The sequence below is a fragment of the Eptatretus burgeri genome, chromosome 10 (assembly GCF_056783735.1).
Source record: "Eptatretus burgeri isolate ZD-2024b chromosome 10, Ebu_testis_v1, whole genome shotgun sequence".
Classification (NCBI taxonomy): domain Eukaryota; kingdom Metazoa; phylum Chordata; class Myxini; order Myxiniformes; family Myxinidae; genus Eptatretus; species Eptatretus burgeri.
Genome location: NC_140970.1, coordinates 46,427,770 through 46,450,236, shown reverse-complemented (window position 1 = coordinate 46,450,236; position 22,467 = coordinate 46,427,770). Strand labels below are relative to the sequence as shown.

Here is a 22,467-nt window from a genome sequence, read left to right as displayed (position 1 = left end):
TGAGTGTCATGAGAATTGAGACTGAGGAATTGTGGGGGGTGGGGGTGGGGGAGATATCACTGCATACAGCCAGGCCTTCACCAAATGGCATAAGTTTTGATTTTTAAATGCTACCACCTGCTTTTATACAGAACACGGCAGTTAGAAAGAAAATGCTGCTGTTGGGCGCATTTTATCGCCCTGGTAATTCCCTGGTACACTGCCTTCCCATTCCCTCACCTCAAACTGCCTTCCCATGCCATTCCCCCACGCTGCCTCCCCTTTCCCGTCCCTTGTGCTGCCTCCCCTTTCCCTCCCCTCGCACTGCCTCCCCTTTTCGTCTCCTCACGCCACCTCCCCATTCCCTCCCCTCGCGCTGCCTCCTTTTCCTCTCCTTGTGGCAGCCCCCCCCTTACCTCCCCTCGTGCCGCCTCCCCATTCCCTCCCCTCTGCCTCTCACACCCCTATCCCTCTCTCTCCCACCCCTTCCCTCTCACCCCTATGCCTCTTTCTCCGACCTCTTCCCTTCCTCCCCTATCCCTCTCTCAGACTCCTCTCCCTCCCTTCCATCCATCCCTCCTCTATCCTTCCCCTCCCAATTCCCACCCCCTCCCCTAATATTCGCGTGAGCGAAACGACGGGTTATATTTTCTCGTGCGGATAATAAACAGATTGTGAAAATGAACAACATGCCCTAAAGGAGAGAATTGCAATACTTTTCAGTGTTTTCAATGAATTATTTGGAAGTGTAAAAAAAGAATAAAAATGACAAAAGTGTCTTGGAAACTGGCAAGCGTTGTTGTTTTCCTCAGTTTTGAAGGCATGGAAGGTCAAGTGCTGAGTTGGTGGTCAACACAGTTTCTTGTGCACGTGGTAAGAATTATTTTGCTTTACCAAAGTGGAAGTTTTCGTGAATGTTTGTTATCATGAAGCCAACATCTTTCATTGCTTTAAACCCATGGATATGTTAATATAAATTGCTGAGATTTCTGCAGCTGGAAATTGCAATCAATTGTGAGAAGAAATGAATGCAATTAATGGAACAAATGAATGATGAATTAATGAACGAGTTGAAAATAAAGCATGAAATGATCATTCGGATGCGGAACAATTTATATTATAACAATTCATGAAAATGGAGAGGTGCATGTGAAAAAAAGGAACAGTGGTTTCTGGGAAGTGATTGGCATTTTAAAATGGCAACATAAGCTTAATTCTTTGAGGAAAGACATTCTACATTGCCTCCATTTCTGCAACAAATAAAAAGCAAATGGATGGTAACATGGCAAGACCTTACCTGTAGTTTCTTGAGATCAGGAAAGCCATGTGGCACAGTGGTGAGTTGGTTGTAGTCCATGTGAATCTCCTTCACGTGTACAAGGGCCTTGAAAGCATCATCGTCTACAGTCTCAATTTCATTGGAACTTAGGCCGAGGCTGTGAGAGGAGAGATGGTGAAGAAACTCTTGATATCAGACCTATTTGCAGGTAAACTCTTGCTCAACTGCTCACAGAAATACGAGGAAGTCAATTGAATGCTATTAATTACACTTGTAAACAAGAATTTAAGGGAAGGTTAGAAACATACTCTGAGAATCTTCTCATCAAGATTAGGAACTTGGGAGACTGAAAAGTGAACAACAAAAAAAGCAAACAACAAGGAAACGGACACAGTCGTTGGTCATTTTTCTTATCTAAATGATTGTATCCATACCCCCCAGCAGATGGAGGTAATCATGCAACCTAACCGCAAGTAGCGGGTTATTGGTTGGGTCGATGAGTTTAGTCTCTGCTTTATGATCTGGTTATCACCAATTCAAATTCAAAATCTGCTGGGTAAGCAATGTCAAATAACATAGGGCATCTCTTGCCTCAATGACTGTGGCTGAGGCAGCACCTACTTTTCTGTTTCAGTGATGGTACATTGGATCATACACAAAACATCTCAAGCAGCGAATGTGGCCAAGGTAGCTACCATGGGATCTTTAACATGCATGATCTAATTGCAGATGTGATAGCAGGTTTATGAGACCAAATGTAAGACTGTGTTATACACAGAACAGTCTAAAGAGTTCCGCTCACTTGCATACAGAGCTTTGTTTTCTATCGATGGACACCAGTGGAAGTGGCTTCGGGGGAGTGTGGAAGTGGGAGGAGGTGGGAGTGATATCCAGAGACCTAAGTTGTTACAATGTAGCAGCCACCAGACTATGCAAAAGCTGGTGTAACAGCTGTGGTAAACAACCTGTTGCAGTCAAGTGACCTGAGCAACTCTGCAATGTTCAACAACCACTTCTTGGAATCAGTCCAACTTTGTGGCCCAAACTCTTCATTTTTGGTGGTCCTACTTCATTTCGGAGACCGGATTACGGCGAGATCATGTGGGTGGTTACACCTACCATTGGTCTGGTCGCTCTGATGGTTACCATGCCCAAGGAGTTGCTGTAGGTGTGTCCAATAAACTGACTCCAATGATAATTGAGGTAACACCGGTCAACGAGCGTATTATGAGACTAAGGATTCGTCACCCCTTGGGTGTCATTTCCCTGGTCTCTGTTTATGCTCCGACTGAGGCGAGTGATCTCACCGTGAAGGATGCATTTTACGCCATGCTCGAGTCTGTGGTTGATCAGTGCCCCAGAAGAGATACACTTCCAGTCTTGGGGGATTTCAATGCATCGACTGGAACTGATAGGGATGATTATGAGAGATGTGTTGGTCCCCATGGGTCTGGAACTGTGAACCTGAATGGCACTAAGTTCCTTGACTTTGCAAGAAGTCATGGACTTAGGGTGGCCGGTTCATGGTTTCAGCGCCCACAAGCTCATCGCTGGACTTGGTATTCGAATGATGGCGCTGTGGCAAAGGAGATTGACCATGTCCTCGTTGATGGTCGCTGGAGGATGATCCAGAACTGCAGGGTCTACCGGAGTGCTCAGTTCCTCAATACTGACCACCAGCTTGTTGTTACAACTCGGAAGCTGCACCTTAAATCCAGGAGAATGGTACCATCCCAGCCTAGGTTGGATGTTGGCAAGCTCAAGGATGAGAGGGTAGCTGAGGAGTTTGCGAACAAGTTGAGTGGACACTTGGGGGGTCTGGATGCTTTGGGAGGTCCTGAAGAGTTGTGGAGTGCCTTCAAGACCAACGCCCTTGATGTTGCCGGTGGATGTCTTGGAACTCACCATAGGACAAGGAAGAATATTGTCTCTCAAGGGACACTGGATACCATTGACCAGAGTCGCAGGGCCAGACTGAATGGCAGAGCTGAGGTATTCAGGGAGCTGAGGTGTAAAACTGTACGTGCACCAAGGGTGGACAAGGAGGCTTATGTGTGAGGAATCTGTGAGGGGGGAGAGCATCACCTATGGTCAAGTGATTCTCATCCTGCTTACAGGGGAATTCACGCATTGCGTTCATCCAAGCCAATCCCTCGGAGCACTGCAGTTCGAGCGGAGAGTGGTAGGCTCTTGACAGAGGAGTCCGAAGTGAAGGGCCGCTGGGCCGGTTACTTTGTGCGGCTGTACCAGGCAGAACCGCCAGCTGTTGAGTTGGCTGTCAGGAGTGTTACTATCCCTATTGCTGACCCTCCAATAAATTGTGGTCCACCTTCATTTGTGGAAACACGGACTGCAGTGAACCGGTTGAAATGGGGTAAAGCTCCAGGGATCTTTGGCATCCATGCTGAACTTCTCAAGGCTGGTGGAAATGCTGCACTCATGTCGATGCATGCAGTTCTGTGCTCTGCCTGGAATACAGGCGTCATCCAAACTGATTGGAAGAGGGGCCTTGTTGTCCCTCTCTGCAAAGGGAAGGGTGATCGCCAAGACTGCAACAACTACCGAGGGGTGACGCTGCTCTCAGTGCCAGGCAAGGTCTTTGCTCGGACAATTCTTGATCGGGTTCACCACCATCTGCTTGAGCACCAGCATCCAGAGCAGTCAGGCTTTACACCAAAGAGGTCAACGATTGACTGTATCTTTGCTCTTCGGGTCCTCACCGAACACAGACGAGAGTTTCGGCAGGGGCTGCTTGCAACTTATGTTGATCTCTGAAAAGCGTTCGATTCACTGAATCGAGATGCCCTCTGGAGGATTCTTGGTCTTCGTGGGGTGCCAACAAAACTGATCAATCTGATGTCTTTACTTTACTCTGGTACTGAGAGTGCTGTGAGATGTAATGGTGCCATATCTGACTTATTTCCAGTTGTTGCTGGAGTTTGTCAGGGGTGTGTACTGGCCCCCAAACTTTTCAGCATTTGTATGGACTGGATTATTGGGAGGATGTCTGAGAGATCAAGCTGCGGTGCATAATTTGGGAATGTCAAGATGTCTGACCTTGATTTCGCAGATGATGCAGTCATCTTTGCGGAGAATTTAGATATCCTTTTGGGGGGCCCTCGAGGTGCTGAATGAGGAGTCTGAGTCGCTGGGATTACGGGTTTCCTGGGTCAAAACTAAGATCCAGGCTTTCAATGACATCTGGGATGCTGCTGTTCTATCTGTGCCTGTTTGTAGCGAGGATCTTGAGGTCGTGGAGAGATTCACTTACCTCGGCAGTGATATTCATGTCTCTGCTGGCTGTGAGTCAGAGGTCAACAGATGTCTTGGTCGAGCCTGGGGAGTCATGGATTCACTGGATAATGGGGTGTGGCGCTGTGCTGGTACCTGTGCGGGAGGACAAAAGTCCCAGTCTTCAGGTCCTTGGTGCTTCCAGTCTTGCTCTATGGATGTGAGACTTGGACTCTGACCAAGGATCTGAGACGGAGACTTAATTACTTTGGTACCAGGTCTCTTCGGAGAATCCTTGGCTATCGCTGGTCGGACTTTGTGTCCAACGAGCGGTTGCTGAGAGAGACTCAAATGAGATTTGTTTCCTGCATAATCGGTGAGCGTCAGCTGCAGCTGTATAGACATGTGGCTTGTTTTCCTGACGCTGATCCTGCTCACCAGATTCTCTCAGCGAGGGAGTCTTGTGAGTGGAGGAGGCCAATGGGCCGACCACGTGCCTCGTGGTTGCAGCAGGTTGATCGGCATCTCAAGGATTTTTGGATGGGCCAGGCATCTGTCTGGGGGATGGCCAGACGGAGGCCCCTGGAGTACAGGCGGAAAGTTGATGCAGCGACGCGCTGCTCTGGCGCATGCTCCCATACCTGACCTGACCTGACCTAATTCAGTTTCATAGTCTCTCCCTGACAGTGCACATCATTACACCTTTTATGCATGGCAGACACAATTTTTCCCCTGCATCGGTTCAGCACATTACCACCCCTCAACCCCCACATTCAATCAATCAAAAATACAAATATCTCGACAATGCTGCACCCCATTTATCGGTGTGATGGAGACACAGCAAACAACCTAATTCTAACCAATCTATTGGTTGTGGGTAGGGGAGTGGTGGACGAAGTAGTCATGCATGATGTTGTCTTCGATTGATTGAACTCAGGGTAATCTGCTGAAATTACTGGCGGTCTGGAGCTGCCAAGATCATGGAAGAGAATAGCCCGTAACCAGCCTTAGTTATTCACGTCACAAAAGTATGATATCAACTTGATATCTGCAATCATAAAGCAATCACCAAAGGTAAGCCTCCCACGGTCGGGAGGAAGCTTACCCTTGGTGATCGCCTGCGACTTACCCTTGACCCATGATCCAATGATGGCCATATTTATTTTGGACCACCATATGACCTTGACCTTCAACATTTAGAGATAGAGTGTAAATTAAGAAAATTTGTCCCCCATCTACAATCTATCCATCAAACTCAACATCATGAAAATTGGAGAAAAATTATTCAAGTTATGATCAAAAAGGTGTTTTTTATTTTATTTTTATTTTTGTATACCTTGGTCGAGGCTCGTATGAGAGCGAACACACAACTCACAGCAAGGAGGCATGAGACAAGAGGGGCGGGAGTGGAAGGGACAAAACATTGGGGAACAGACACAGGTGAACTGTGGAAGGGAGAGGGATGGGGATGGGACGGGGAACATGGCGAGGGGAAGATGGACATTAAAGGGACTTTCAGGAAGGAAAGCAGGAGAATTGAAGGAAGTGGGCTTGGGTGGATTATCGGGGGTAGAAAAGATCGAGGATTTGGATGGGGGAAGATAAGAGGTGGTGGTGAACAGCTGTTTTGAAAGCCTGGAGGGAAGAATGGGAAAGAATAGAGTGAGGAAGTTTATTCCAAAGGCGGGAAAAAAGAGGAATGAAAGAGTGAAGATGAGCAGTGATTCGTGATTTTGGTAGTTTTACCAGAAGGGGGTTGTTGGCGGACCTTGAGCGCCCTGTGGAAATGTGGTTGGGACAAATCGCAGAGAGAGCAGGCGGGGCAAGGCTGGAGAGGAGTCGGTAGAAGACAGAAAGACCACCGACCAACCTGCGGTGATTGAGTGAGAGGCCCAAAGACTCAGCTTCATTGCGGGAGATGCCAATGATCTTAAAAGCCCTGGTTTCGACAGCGTGAAGTCGAGAAAGGTGGGAGGCAGGAGCACCAGCCCAGAGGGGAGAGCAGTACTCCATCAGGCTACGGACAAAAGCTTTGTAAGTGGTCAGGAGCTCAAGAGGGCCGAGGAAGGACTTTGCACGACGGAGGATTCCCAGTCGGCGACTGGCTTTTGAGGCAAGGTTGGAAATGTGACTTTCCCAGGAAAGGTCATGGCAGATAGTAAGACCCAGAAGCTTGAAAGAAAAGACTTCTTCCAGAGGATTGTTGAGAAAGTGGATGGGGGGGGTTTTGTAAACGGTCCTTTCGAAGAGACATAGTGAGAGTGTGAGATTTGTCTGGATTGAAAGACATGTTCCACGTGTTGGACCAGTTTGTGATTTTATCCAGATCTGCAGTGAGCGAAGAAGCTGCTGCTTGCCGGTCTGAGGGATGACAGATGGTACGGCAGAGGGTGGAGTCGTCGGCAAAGAGAAATAGAGGATTTTCCAGAGAGTCCGAGAGATCATTGATGAAAACCAGAAAAAGAACAGGGCCCAGAACGCTACCTTGAGGAACTCCAGCCTGCACAGGAAGAGGGGATGAAAGAACTCCATTTAGGGCCACACGTTGACTGCGACAGGAGAGGAAGTCTGCGAGCCATGAGTGGAGATGGCCATGAATACCATGGGAAGAGAGTTTGGTGAGTAGTGCAGGGTGCCAGACTGTGTCAAAAGCACGTGATATGTCCAGGGATACGGCTCGGATTTCCTGTCTGGCATTGAGGACCTCCATCCATTGATGGGAGAGCAGTAGCAGCATATCCAGGGTAGAGTGACCTGGTCTGAAACCAAATTGATGATTGGAAATCAAGCCATTGGAGAAGAGGAAGGATTTCATGTCTGAAGCGATGATGGATTCCATAACCTTGCTGATGATTGGGAGAAGGCTGATTGGTCTGTAGTTATAGGGATCTGTTTTTGCACCTTTTTTATGCAGGGCAGTGATGTAAGCAGATTTCCAAGCAGATGGCAGATGACCTTGGGAAAATTTTTTTTTGTTAATTCAATTACAATCTGAAAAAAGTAGGTCAAGTACATGAATAAAATATGTGCACAACTTCAATGCACATACGCTATTGTGTTGCAAGGACATCTTGGAAGACCTAGCGGTCTTTGAGATTCCACAACGGCAAAATTGAGTGATGACAAAAAAAACAACTTTTTTTTCAGACCGCCATTTGACCTTGAACTTTAACTCGGAGGGGTATGATGTAAATGAAGCATAAATGCACCTTGCCCTGTGATATCTGGAAAGGGCAATTTCGTTCCGATCAGATAAAGCTTAGTCGAGTAATGGTGAAAAAAAGTGAAAATGTCTATAATTAGATCATGACAAACACTAGGTCAAGGTAAAAATTTTTTTTTATCTCAACCTTGCAAACTTTTTATTCCCGTTATTGATGCAAAATTTAATTCTGAAAATCCCACCCAGATATGAGATACAGCTCGGAATTTCGCAGGAAAAGGAGAAAAACTTAAATGGTGCTTCAGTTCACTTTGGGGTGTAAGACCTTGACCTTTATCCTGGAGATGTGTAATGTAAATTAAAGTTACATGCGGCTTGTCTCGGCTGTCTAGAAAGGGCAATTTCGTTCCAATCGAACCAACTTAAGTCGAGTTATGGTGAAAATCGTTAAAATGTCTATAATTAGGTGCTGACCTTAAAAAAGTATGTCAAGGTCAAAAAACAAACATTTCAGCCCCACGTACTTCGTATTCACATTATTGTTGCAAAATTTCATTCCAAAAGTCCCAGCCGGCTCTGAGATATAGCTCGGAAATTGCTAAGAGTTTGGAAATTTTGAATGTTGAGAGTGCAGGAAGAAAAAAACCATAATAATAATAATAATAACACTTTTCTAAATGATGCTTTAGTACTCTTCGGGGGTCGAAGAAAGTCTGTGGTGCCATTCAAAATTGGGGTGCCAATTGCAGAAACTAGAACAGCACTCAGCAGAGCACATACCTCCACCAGGCTCAACAGTTTACATTTTGTATCTCACTGGTCGGCCAGATCTGGTTTTCGACCTGAACGAAAATCGAATTGGCTTGTTCTTGGCACATACCCAACCTGTCCACCAAATTTCGTCCAAATCTGTCCACAACTTTTTGAGATATGTCACCTTTGTTGGCGGAGGTAACAAACCCAACAACAGCAATCGGAAGAGGCTTAAATTAAATTCCGAAACTTAAAACTACCAAAACATTTTCTCATAGTTGTAACTACTTTAAAAGTTTGCAAGAAATATTTGAACATTGTATTATTTGTCGAACTCGATTTATACGATGTCGCACGATTCAAAGTCCGAAATAGAAACGTTTCTTTCTCAACACAAATCTAGATTCATCAGAAAGTAAACAGAAAGAAGACGGAAGGTTAACGTACTGTCCCATAGAGTGAATAGGAACATGTGTGCGAGATACTGTACATGGAATGCAAAGACAGACTCTGAGATTAGTGAGCATCGATATTAAATACCACTGAGGTTGGAGAGGTGCAAGGAAGCGATTCCAGAGGCAGGAGGAAAGAGGGACAAAAGGAGTGGCCATGAAATGAGTAGAAAGGTTGGACTTGTCGAGCTTGATGAGGAGGGGTTTTCCAAACGATGAGTGAGTTGATGCATGCAAGCGAATACATTTCAGAATTCGGGTTAAAAGACAAAATCTAGAATTCACTCGAGGGAGGTGCCGACTCACGCCATAATGTTTCTCTTCGAAGTTAGGGTTGGTTTGGGATTTGATTTGTTCTACAACAAAATTTTTAGAAGTGAAATAACTCTCTGCGTATATGTTCATAATATGTAAAGATAGCTATAATTTCTTCTCTTATGTTCATTCTCTTATTACAACTTGCAGTTTTTGTTTCTCATGCAATATTAAAGTTGTTTTGGGTATTTACATTTGATTTTACGATAAATGGCAGTTCTGATTTCAAGATTGAAAACAGCTTGGGAAACTTCTCTCAAATTTTGCATATTTGTGTTGAGTATGCATGGGCATTGGTGCAAAATATTTTGGGCCCCTTACCCCTTTCCTGTCCTCCTGAGAACGGGGAAACGACACCTAAGTCTCTGTTTCTCTCTCACCCTACTGGGTGGTTTGCCATTGCCTTCCCAGCAGTAGTTAGAGGAGGAATTAGTAATTTGTTCATGGTGCTGGCGATAGCTCACATCGTCTTCACGAAGGACACCATGGGATCTTTAACATCCACCAAATAATTCAGGCAGACAGAATACCAGTTTAACGCCCATTCGAGGGACAGCATAAACACTGATGAATCACCCTGCCTGCAAAACACCAGGATGACAGTTTGGAGATGGATTAGGATTCAAACCCAGGCTAGACAGCTTAGAGGTGAGGATGCGTACCTCTAAGCCATCCTGCCAACCCATACACCTAAGTTCGGGTCATGTACACTAATATTTGTGCAGTTTTGTTGGTAACTTTAATATATATATTAAAGTTACCAAGTTGGTAACATTTCTGCCAAGACGGCAGAAAATTGTTAACCAACCAGGCAGAGATACTAGGTCGCTGGCAGCAACATTTTAATGAGCTCCTCAACAGACCATCACATGTTGATCAGCGCAACATTGACCAACTGCCTCAAAAACCTGTGATTCATCATCTTGCGAATGAACCAACTGAACAAGAAATTCGTAAGGCTATCAATTTGTTATCAAACGGCAAGTCACCTGGTGAGGATGGGATTCCAGCTGATATTTTCAAACATGGTGGTGAAGTTCTAATCACATGTCTGCACAGCCTCTATTGTCATATTTGGCGAGACGAAGAAGTGCCCCAACAACTGAAGGATGCTCTCATTGTTACTATTTTCAAACAGAAGGGCAGCCGTTCAGAATGTGGAAATCATGGAAGAATTTCCCTCCGAAGTTCATGCTCCAAAATACTAACTAAAATTCTTCAGATACGTCTCATAAATTCAATTCGAGACGAAAATGTTTCGGAGTCGCAGTGTGGTTTTCGAGGTTACCGTGGTACCAAGGATATGGTGTTCTCAGCTCGCCAACTTCAGGAGAAGTGCATCGAGCAGAATATTGGGTTATATGCAGTTTTTGTTGACCTAACTCAAACTTTCGATACAGTCTCACGTGTTGCGCTATGGCAAATTCTTCTCAAAATTGGCTGCCCACAGAAATTTGTAAGAGTGCTACAAAAGCTACATGATGAAATGCAAGCTCGAGTGTGTGCTGATGGTAAGTTCTCCGAGGCGTTCAATATCAGCAACGGGGTGAAGCAAGGATGTGTTGTGGCACCTATCTTATTCGTGCTGTTCTTTGCAACCATGCTCAAGGAAGCCTTGAAAACAAATGACAACAGTGTTCACATAAAATTTAGAACGGATGGTGACATTTTCAATCTTCGTCGACTCCGGGCTAAAACCAAAACTATTGACCTGCTTGTGAGAGATCTCCTGTTTGCCGATGATTGCGGATTATTTTCCCATACCGAGGAGGGCTTGCAATCGCTCATGAATGCTTTCGCAGTTGCATCTTCTAATTTCAGTTTAAGGATCAGCACAAAGAAAACGGAAGTCATGTATCAACCACCCCCAGGTGTTACACATCACTCGCCCACGATCCTTGTCAATGGAGAAGAGTTGAAGACTACCAAAACTTTCCATTATCTCAGAAGTATCTTGTCCGATGATGGACAGCTTGATCATTAAATTGTCAGCAGAATCTCCAAAGCCAGCTCTTCTTTTGGCAGGCTCAGAGAACGGGTTTGGAATAGCCATGACATTAAACTTGCTACCAAAATAGCAGTCTATCGGGCAGTACTTGTTAGCACACTGCTATATGGAGCGGAGACGTGGACGGTATACAGTAGACACATCCAACAGCTTGAAGCTTTTCAGCAAAGATGCTTGAGAAACATCCTGAAAACAAACTGGGAAGAAAAAGTTTCGAATATCAAATTTTGGCAAAAACAAAGTGCTGTAGCATCGAAAGCATCATCTGCAATGGTCTGGTCATTTAGTCAGAATGAATGACTTGCATTTACCCAAGTCAATCTTTTATGGTGAGCTAAGAAATGGGTCCAGAAAGTTGGGTAAATCAAGGAAACGTTTCAAGGACATGTTAGCCGATACAATGAGGAAGTGTGATATCCCTGAGTCATCATGGGAAGAACTTGCCAAGAATCATTCGCAGTGGAGGGGAAGAGTACACACCGGGGTGCAGAGGTTTGAGAAAGTTCGGGAGTACGAGATTGTGCAAAAGCGACTGTGGCGGAAGGATCCATCCAAGGCAGTGGAAACTGGTTTCTGTTGTGGTGTATGCGACCGACCTTGTGCAAACAAAGCTGGTCTCACTGCCCACAGTCACGTCCATCAGCAATTGAACCAATCGACATAGTCGAAAACGACACGTCATCCATTATATATATATATATATATATATATATATATATATATATATATATATATATATATATATATATATATATATATATATATATATATATATATATATATATATATATATACCTAAACTATCACATTGGTTTACAGTCATCTCACTTAATTTGGCTTTCAATTCCTGGTTAAGTATGAGTCACATTTGCTCTACGGGTAGGATACGGCGGCCGTACCCCCCCCCCCCTGAATTGACAGAAACGTGCGGTGGCCGCAGAGTTTCTGAGGTGGCCTCAGGGTGGCCCTATGCCATATGGCTATCTTTTACAGGCCGTAGGGGTCTCGGAATTAAAGCGCGGAGTAAAACATTTTTTCATTTTTAGGTTGGCCGTAGCAATTCGACAAACCGTAGCCATGACGTAGATGTGTTCCACGTCAACCGTACGTAGGGCGTACGGTGGGCTTGTTATTCGTGTGTTTTCCATAGGCTCTTATCAATGAAAAATGAATTTTGCCAACCCCCCAAAAATTATGGCGGCCGCACTATTTCCACATTCGCCTTAAGGCCGGCCCCCCTGCGGTCGTCTTGCGGGCACCTTGAGGCTACCTTGCGTCTGCCTTGAAAATTCTATGGCCGCCGCAGGGACGCCCTAAGGTCACCGTGCGACATCAAATCAAAGACCGTACGGCACCCCCACGTTTTCGGTCTCCACAATTTCTAAATAACCCGTGCGGCTACCCAAAAAAAAAAAACATATGTGACTGTTACATTGTGTGACCGTGGAAATACTGCGGCCGCCCTATAATTGCTAGTGGCCGTATATTTTTTTAGACCCTACGGCCGCCAAGCCAAATGTGACTGAAGCATTAGTGTCAGGTGTTTCTGCTCCTTCCTTGATCATGGCTGCTGTTCTTCTGAATGTAGATTGCCTGAACAGTGAAAGTCACCTCTCACTCTTAAATCCAGTCTCCTCTTTCGATGTTTTTCCAGTCTACACACGACGTGTCAAGTGATCAACGAGCCTGTGTTTGTCTGTTTGTTGGCAGAATAACTCAATATAAGCATCTAGAATCGTCAAATTTGGCACAGAACTTCCTATTATACCCATAGACACGAGTGACACAATACTCACATGCCACCAGTGGCGTGAGTAAATATAGTCATGTACCAAATTTCATTTAATATAGTTCCTGTGAGCACAAAGTTGAACTCGTCTTTTATGTCACAATATTCAGTCACAATATTCAATCAGAAAATGAAGTTCTGTACCAAGTTTCATGATTCTAGCTGCCCTTGTTGTCCATTTATTCTGCTGATAAGTCATAAACCTTTTTGTTGGTAAACTGATTCAGTAACCAAATAGGCAAATCTGTTCAAATGCCAGATCAATCAGATGAAAAATGATAGTTTTATGCGACCTTGACCTCAAACAATAGGCGTCATTGACTCAATATGCATACCCTGTTCAAATTTCAAGTCAATCTGTTGATAATTGATGATTTTATGTGACTTTGACCTTTGGACCTGAAAAACTAAGCTTGCAGCTTTTGAATATTGAACCAATTCAGTGAGCCAATATGCAAATTCTGTTCAAATTTCAAGTCAATCGGATGGAAACTGACGATGTAACCTCAATCTCTTGACCTTGAAAACAATCGGCTTTGACATTTGGATTGGTGAACCGATTTAGTGACTCGATTTGCAAATTATGTCCAATCCAGCAGAGTATATTAATAAGACGGGTGGGTGGAATTTGCACATTACTTCATGAAAAAAGTATAGTCTGTATATTACAAGAAGACATACAGAGTGGTTGTTGGTGCAGCCTGGTGTTGGTGCAGTGGTGAGAGCAGTGGCTTGGGACCCAAAAGGTCCTGAGTTCAAGGCCCGTTGGGCCACTGAATTAATATATATGTATGTGTGTGTGTGTGTGTGTGTGTGTGTGTGTGTATATATATATATATATATATATATATATATATATATATATATATATATATATATATATATATATATATGTATATATATATATATGTATATATATATATATGTATATATATATATATGTATATATATATATATATATATATATATATATATATATATATATATATATATATATATATATATATATATATATATATATATAGGGATGATATGGAAAAATGGCCACCCATTCAAATGTGTACACAAATGATACACTCATAAACTACTGTAGAGTGAAGTTATAAGCATTTAAAAGCCACACCTTTTATTCTCAAACGTTCTCTGAACGACCAAGATTTAAAAATATATCAGAATACATTGCTAAAATAGCACAATGAGAGATTGCTAAATGACCAATTTGTCCTTCTTCCCTTCGAAAAACAATGTTTAACTGTAGCCCGACCTAACTCAATAAATGCTGAAGCCATGATGGTGATTCCAATGCGAGGAAGTTACCATGTTTCTGAGCTAGTGCACGCAAGATAAAATTTTAAAATACATTAACCATTAATCGTTTTATTAGGAAAAGAAATCGAACGTAAATATGGACTCAACCAAACCGGGCCAGGATTGTGGGAGTGGGGAAGATGGACAGTACCATTCCAAAAGTGATACATATCCAAACCATCCCCCAAATCAACTGAAACAAGTATTAAAACAATTTAATAACATAGATGGATTTAATCCATACCAAATTTAAAAAATATACAAAACATTAAGCATTTTGTTATTTAAAAAAATGATAATTGCATCATTTCGCACATGTGGTAATCTACATAATGGAATGAACGAAAAGCAGTCTTGATGGGGGAGGGGTAGAATATACCATTAACCAAATTTAAAAACAGATGGATTTAATACATACCAAAATAACAAAATATCTAAAACATTTAGAATTTTATTACTTTAAAAAAATTGCAGAAACAAGAAAAAAAACCACATTTTAAAACAAGGAAAAGAGCAATCCAAGATTGCAGACCCTCACCAGGACTTGCTTTTTGTGGTGTTTGTGTACTTTTGTGGAGTTACAGGTATTTTGTGTAGCGTTTGTGTACTGGTGTGTTCATTAATTAAGAGACAATTGGAACTGCCACTTTTTAACTGCTGGCAGTGATGACCGGGTTCAAAGACGTCCTGCTTTGATGCAAACCGGCTTTCATTGGACACCCGACCCTGACCCATGACATTTATTATTATTCAGTTGAATTCAGAATGGGATGAAAATAAGTCAATTCAAATAAAATAGAAGACCAAATCGGTATACATTCCTGCATTGGAGTAATCAGGACCCCAAAGAAGCAAAAAGCCAAGATGAAGTCATCAGGAGGAATCTGGATAGGATTCGGGTTTCAGCTGCTTCTCTTCTACCCTCAAACCCGTCTATGTGCAACCTTTGGTGAGCCTTATTCAAAAAAATAAAAATATATATCAAAAAGAACCCAGATTCCAAAAATTTAATCATTCTGGCTGCCAGACCATGTATTCGATCAGGTTGAAATTTAAAACATATATTCTCCATCACTACTATATCATAATTTTGAAGTTTCACGTGATTGATGAAGTGGTTCAAGAGAAAATTTGTTAAATATTTTTGCTCAATCCAATATGGCTGCAAGACCATGTGACGCAGCAATTATTTATAAATACACTGGTATCTCCAAGGCTTGGGGAACATTTGTGTGAAGTTTCCCCTCGATCTGTCCTGCCGTTCTGGAGAAGATTTTTTATACGTTTTCGGGTAAATACAATATGGCTGCCAAACCATATTACCTATGATGTCATATTTGTGAATGTTTTGTTCCTCATGGATAGGCAGTCATATTTGTAAAGTTTCACTTCGATCTGTTCAGCCATTTCAGAGAAGAAGATTTTTGAATGTTTTGAACCCTGAGCTCCTTGGACTTTTGGTTCCCCCACCCTGGGCTGGCTGGAGAAAAATCCACCCACGTGGGTATATGGAGGTTTGAATAGCAGCTGGTGAACCGGCTGATCTGGTATATGATGGTTTGAATACAGGCCTGTAAATCGGCCACTAAGGTAGATGGAGGTTTGAATGGTGGTTAGTCAAATGGCTGCTTGGGTTCAAAGGGTTAAAATATATATCTGCTGAATCACGTGACCGATGTCTTCAACTTTTTTCTGTTGACCAATTTATCCATAGATGACCCTCAAAATTTTCCATACTGATCAGATGTCACATTCTACATAAGCAATTATGACATCAAAATGAAGGCACCTATGATGTCTGAAAAAAGAAAAAGAAAGAAAAAAAAAACGCATTTATTCCACATGAGGAGTACTTGCCATGTGCCAAGTTTCAATTTTTTCTTTGGTGCGGTTTCAGCAATAGAGGGTCCAACGTTTTTCCGTGTTTCCAACGTGGCTGCCACACCATGTGACATGACGTTGCAATTATCATTCAAACATTCTACATGAGTAGTCGATTCTATGGTGAAAACTTTGTCTCAATCCGACAGAGAAAAACAGTCGTGGTTGTGGAGAAAAACACAAAAGTTCTGTGCAGACAAACAAACAAATGAAGGGACCCAAATGCAATATCCTCTCCTCTGGTTAGGGTAAAAAGGTAAAAACATAGAGGGATGAAATCTCAAAAAAAACACCCCAAAAAAACAACAACAACCAAAGGTAAGGTAGGAATGACACCACAATCCTCTTCTATGCCTGTTGTTGGCTTAATGGTTAGAATGGCGGTCTTGGGATCCTATGGTCCTGAGTTCAAATCCCGCTTAGCTGTTGAATTAATACCAGGTGGGGTTAACTCGACCTGTCATCTTTCCGAAGTCAGCAAAATGAGTGCCAACATGCTGGTATACTGTGTGGGAGTGGCGACCCGTCCAGGATTGTTCCCAATAGCCAAGGAGACTGCTTAGGCAGCACCAACGCTCTGCACACAGTATGGTCCCAATGGATGGATCCTCTTCTGGTTTCGCATAATATCTTTCGACGTTGTTCCATCACAATCCCACAACAAAAGTAAAATGTCATTCAATGATAAGAATTCATGTTGGCAGAGCAGACAAGCATGGCATTATACAAGTTAACATCATGGATACCTACTTTACCATCTTCAACACTCTCGGATGTTTATCTGGCCCCAAAGCTTTATCTTCTTGTCAACTCCGAGAAAAAGACACCAACTAATACGAAAAACAACAGAATAACTAATACCGGTTAAATATCAATCAGAGGGATGGCACACATAATGATGAATCTCGCTGCCTGTGAAACACTGGGACGACAGTTTATAACTGGGTCAGGATTCAAACCCAGGCAAGATACCGCAGGGGTGTACCTCGAGTATTTGGCACCTGGAGAGGACCCTTCCTTTGGCACCCCTCTCCCCACCTCCCCTGAGATGAATAATTTTATACAAGGAAATACACAGAAAACATACATCATGTTTGCAAGTAAAATTTGAAGTGAATAACAGGACTGTACCTGTAGTAAGCAAACTGGAAATCAGAAAAATGCATGACATTAAAAATTCAGCAAACAGGTAATACTGCTTACCATTGATATCACAAAAACACATCTTCAACCACAGAGAAAACATCACCAGGAAGGATTTTCATCAAGGTAACAGAAAAAACAATGTGTCAAGGATCGCCCGGCGATTGCACGACGTCATTTCCATGGTGATGCTTTTCCTATCCAACAACGATTTAATGGAGGAGATTTAACTTTTCAGAATGTCTGAGAATACAGTACAGTAATGCAATTACTTTTAAGAATGAAAGGGTTAACCCATAAAGTGTGTCGGGCTAACATCGTGGCCGAGACGTTGATGTGCTGAAAAGGCTGTACACATTGTGAAGTGGTCCTGCCACAACCTGATCCGTATCTAGGGCTGATGTCTTACCGTAATACTCCGATTGAGCCTACAGGTTTTATCCCTGCACAGTTGATACTGGGTCAAATGTTGAAGACAACTGTGCCAACCTTGTCCCAGAATCTTCTACCAAATGCAGACAAGATCAACCCTGATATCGTGAAGAGCAACGATGACAAGGCCAAGGAAAAATACGCTTACTACTACAATTTTTGAATTTAGGGTGCAGGAAAGGTTACTGGATCAAGGTAAAGGACTGTCACCAGCAAAGGCTCTTGAGATTGGACAACAGTTTGAGTTGTCTCGCAAGCAAATCCGCATCGTGCGGAATGAAGATAACTACAAATTTGGAGCGTCAGCTATCACAGCTCAGAGCAAATCACATCCCAAGCCTTGTGCATCGTAATCGCAGCTGCTCGGAATTAAAGCATGCAGTAGATGTGGTAAGGATGAGCGACATTTGTGGGACCAAGGGAAATGTCCCGCAGTCGGCTCCGCCTGTTTCTATTGCAAATTCCCAAACCATTGGATGTTGGTCTGCAATAGGCGACAGCGACTGGGCAAAACACTCCTCATCAATGCTAGAGAAAACAACGATCAACTACCTTCAGGCAATTCGGAGATTCTTCAAATATACAATGTTGACAACATTGGCATTCTGACAGATGACAAATGGTCCCAGACTGTCAGAGTCAATGGCATCATGAACATTACCTTCCATATTGATGCAGGGGAAAGGTGCAATATACTTACACTCAGGGATCTTCAAAGACTACCAGTTAATATTGAACTTAACAAGTCAAAGAGAACCCTGAGAACTTACTCCAACCACATCATTCGGCCAGTTGCTTCCACGGATCTTTCCCTGGAATTCGAGGGGAGGTCCATAATAGCTTCATGCGAGCTGGTCAGTCTGGATCAGGAGAACATGATATCAGAGGAGACAGCTGAGAACCTTGGCCTCATTGCTCGACTGAGTTCCTTGGCGGGGGTTCAGTCAGTGGATGATGAAACGGTTCCCCCAGAGCTACGAGATTTTCCCCGATATCATCGGTACTTCGGGTACCCTACCAGGGGTCTACCGAATCAAAATACACCCAACAGCTAATGGGGTTGTACATGCTGCACATCAGCAACCCGCTCGGCTAATGCCGAGGATCATCGAGGAATTGAACAAGATGGTAGATAACGGCTTCATCACTCTGGTGGAGGAGCCAACTGAATGGGTCAGCTCAATGGTAGCTGTAGTTCGCAATGGCAAGCTAAGAATATGTTTGGATCCTGGAGATCTCAACAAGGCCATTAAACGTGAACATTATCCCATGAAGATGGTTGAAGAGGTGGTCTCCAACATACCAAAAGCCAACTTCTTCTCAATATTGGATACAAAGAGTGGGTGTCTACAGAAACTCCTGGATGAGGAGTCATCAAAACTGACGATCTTCAATACACCAATGTGTCGTTTTCGTTGGCTGAGGCTACCATTTGGATTGAAATGTGCCCCAGAAATATTTCAGCGCATCATGGATCAAATGTTACATGGCATTATTGGAGCCACAGCGATCATGGACGATATCTTGATTGCTGGACAAGATTGAGGTCATCACGACAGAATTTTAAAGCAAGTCATGGAGAGGGCTACATCCCACGACCTCAAATTGAACATGCAAAAATGTAAAGTTCGCTAAAAGGAGGTTCAGTATGTCAGGCATCTCCTTACTGCAGATGGACTCAAGCCTGACCCCTCAAGAATTGAAGCCCTCTGTAATATGCCTTATTCCACAGAATAAAGAAGATGTGCGGCATTTTCTTGGATTTGTTGCTTATCTGGCTAAATTTATTCCTCAACTGAGTGAAGTCAATGCACCACTTTGAGCTTTACTGAGAGATGGTAGTATTTTTGACTGGCAACCTGCACAGGACCAAGCTTTCCAAAACTACTGGATCTTTGCTGTCAGCTGCCTATACTGAGATACTATGACATGAAGGCACCAATAGAGATCCATGCGGATACAAGTCAAAGCGGTCTCGGTGGTGTCTTAATGCAGGAGGGGAAGCCGGTTGCATGCACTTCGCAATCCCTCTCGGAGGAGGAACAGCGATATGCTCAGATTTAAAAAGAAATGCTTGCAATCCTCCATGCCTGTATGAAATTCCAATGCTACATATTTCGCAAGACAGTGACTATATTTACAAATTACAAGCCACTTCAAGAGATTTTCAAAAAACCTTTTCTGTCTGCTCCCATGCGTCTGCAGTTGTACAATCTCGAGGTAGTGTATAAAAGTGGTAAAGACATGCAGCTACCAGATACACTATTGCATGCTTATCAGACTCACCAGTTGTTGGGACAAGAAGTCAATCTGGAGCAGGTTTCCATGTTAGATTTAATCTCCATCACCAAGGAGACATATGTCCAACTGCAGGAACAGACTCGACAAGAGTTCCAACTTCTGTTGGACGTGACCTACACCGGATGGCTCAGCTATCGAAATGAAGTGCCCATTCCATTGATACCATACTGGGATTCAAAGAGTGAGTTAGGTGTGTCTGATAGAATTATCTATAAAGGTATGTGTATAGTAGTGCCACCTAGTCTCCATGAGCACATGTTCTCCATCATACACAGTTCTCACCTTGGTATTGTAAAGCGCAAACAGCGTGCTTGGGAAGTGCTCTGTTGGCTAACAATGAACCAACAGATCGAAGAGGCAGTGAAGAACTACACTACAAGTGCAGATTACCAAAATAAGCTTCCTCCAGAACCGCTTATGCCGACACAGATTCCAGATTTACCATTCAACCAGGTCACCGTGGACCTATTCGAGTTTGAGTCAAAACAATACATTTTGGTTGTCGATTATTATTCAAAATTTATAGAGGTACATGAGCTCAAGGATATGAGAAGCCGCACAACGATTGATGCTCCAAAAACCATCTTTAAACACATGGTATACCTGAGGGGTCTGAGGAGCGACAATGCATCCTCGTTAGTGTCCAAAGAGTTCAAATCATTGTTTTGATTACGGCATTACCCAAACTACTTCCAGCCCTCGATTTGCTCATGCTAACGGTGAAGCTGAAAGAGCAGTGCAAACTGTAAAAAAAAAAAATTGTGGAAGAAAGCGGAGGACAAACATCTGGCTTTGTTAGAGGACCAAACCACTCCCCAAGAAGGTCTACACTAGTCTCGTGTTGATGTTGATGCACAGCTGTTGATGGGTAGAAGCCCACGTAACAAGCTGTCTGCAAAGCGCAGCTTACTTGAGGTTAAACAGCATTTTGACATGGAAAAGACCAAGCAACAGTTCTGTCATGATTGAGGAACATGAGAGCGGCCACCTTTTAAGGGTCGGCAAGTCAGTATGGAACCACTTCCTGGCACTAGAAAATGGGTTCCTGGTGAAATCGTACAAAAACACGAGTCCTCTCGGTCCTATGTGGTGCTCCAAGCAGGAAACCGTTTGTTCCGCAGGAATCGCCAACATCTCCGATCTTCAAACAAGCTGGCCAACCACACTGGCTATGTGTACGAGCCAGAGATGGGAAACTCGGACGATGATGAACACAGTGATACGTCCTCCCCTTCTCGTACCAGCAGTGATGATCACTGCAATGTTTCTCCTTTTCCCCCTTCCCCTTCTAATACATCTCTCTTGCCCCCCACTGTTGTGCTGGATGAACAGCTCTACGAGCCTGTTCCTTTTACCATTCGCTCAGGCCGTGTTGCAAAATGGCCGGACAAACTGAATCTTTGATTTGCTTTGATTTTGTGTGTGGGTGGGTCGCTATGTGTGGGTTTATTATTATTATTGTTATAATTATTACTACTCTGTGTGTTCATATCAATTGTTCATTTGTTGATTGGAAGTGAAATCCAATCTTTAAATTGATTTTCATTTATTTAAATTCAATTATTCACATCACGTGTACGTATCACAATGTGTTCACTTGCACATCATATTCCAGAGCATTCATGCAATAGCAGTATACAGTGGCCAACTCATTTAAAGGTCCGCAGAATCAGAAGAAATTTTTTTTTTTTGATGTGATCATATTGAACGTGGTTTTTTTTTATTCCAAGAATTTTTTGCGGTGTTAGTTAAAAAAAAAAAAAAAAAAAATCCATCACCCCTAAAAATTCCAGATAAACTGCTATGACGTCATCGAGGGAAAGATTGTCAGTACGCAATGGATAATGGCCGCACAACTCACTTCAGACTGATCAGAAAGTGAATTTGACAAATAATTTTCTTGTCAAGAAGCCCCAGGTTACAACATTAGTCAAAATCATTGCGTAGAAGGTGCTGTCACACCATGTACGTATGAACCCAAGGTAGAGATGACGTCATGGGAGAACGGGGCCCAATCGAGCATAAAAGAGCACCAAATACCATAAAAATCTTCCTTTCAAGATATTTATTTACAACAAGAAAAGAACAACGATTAAGTGTCAAGTGAAGCCATATTTATTGTTGAAACCAAACATGATTTTCTGATTCTGTGGACCTTTAAGGTAACTTATTTCGAAAGGTGAAATCTCAGCTTTTGTACCACGATAAAATTGGAACGCATTTCATGGTCTTACGTTTAATTCAATGGGTCATAAATATACAAAGAGTTTGAAAATCGAAACTTACCGCACAATGTTCACCAGATCCGCAAGGTCACCTTTCTTCACCTGCTTTATCATGTTGCTATCCAGATGCAATTCCTTCAAGCTTTTGGGCAGGCCTGCAAGCACATCAACAGTGTACCCAATATTGTCTGCAAGGTGATGTTTCTGT

General features: G+C 43.1%; 1 protein-coding gene across 1 annotated transcript in view; it reads right to left on the bottom strand.

Moving 5' to 3' along the window:
* LOC147018468 (decorin-like) overlaps positions 1–22,467 on the bottom strand; it is a 24,367-nt gene extending 1,900 nt beyond the window's left edge. Inside the window, exons 1-2 of the mRNA XM_085898130.1 lie at positions 22,321–22,467; positions 1,277–1,415 (exon numbers count right to left, since the gene is read on the bottom strand). Of these exons, the coding sequence (XP_085754256.1) occupies positions 1,277–1,415; positions 22,321–22,373 (192 nt within the window). The 5' untranslated portion in view covers positions 22,374–22,467. The remainder of the gene's footprint in view (positions 1–1,276; positions 1,416–22,320) is intronic.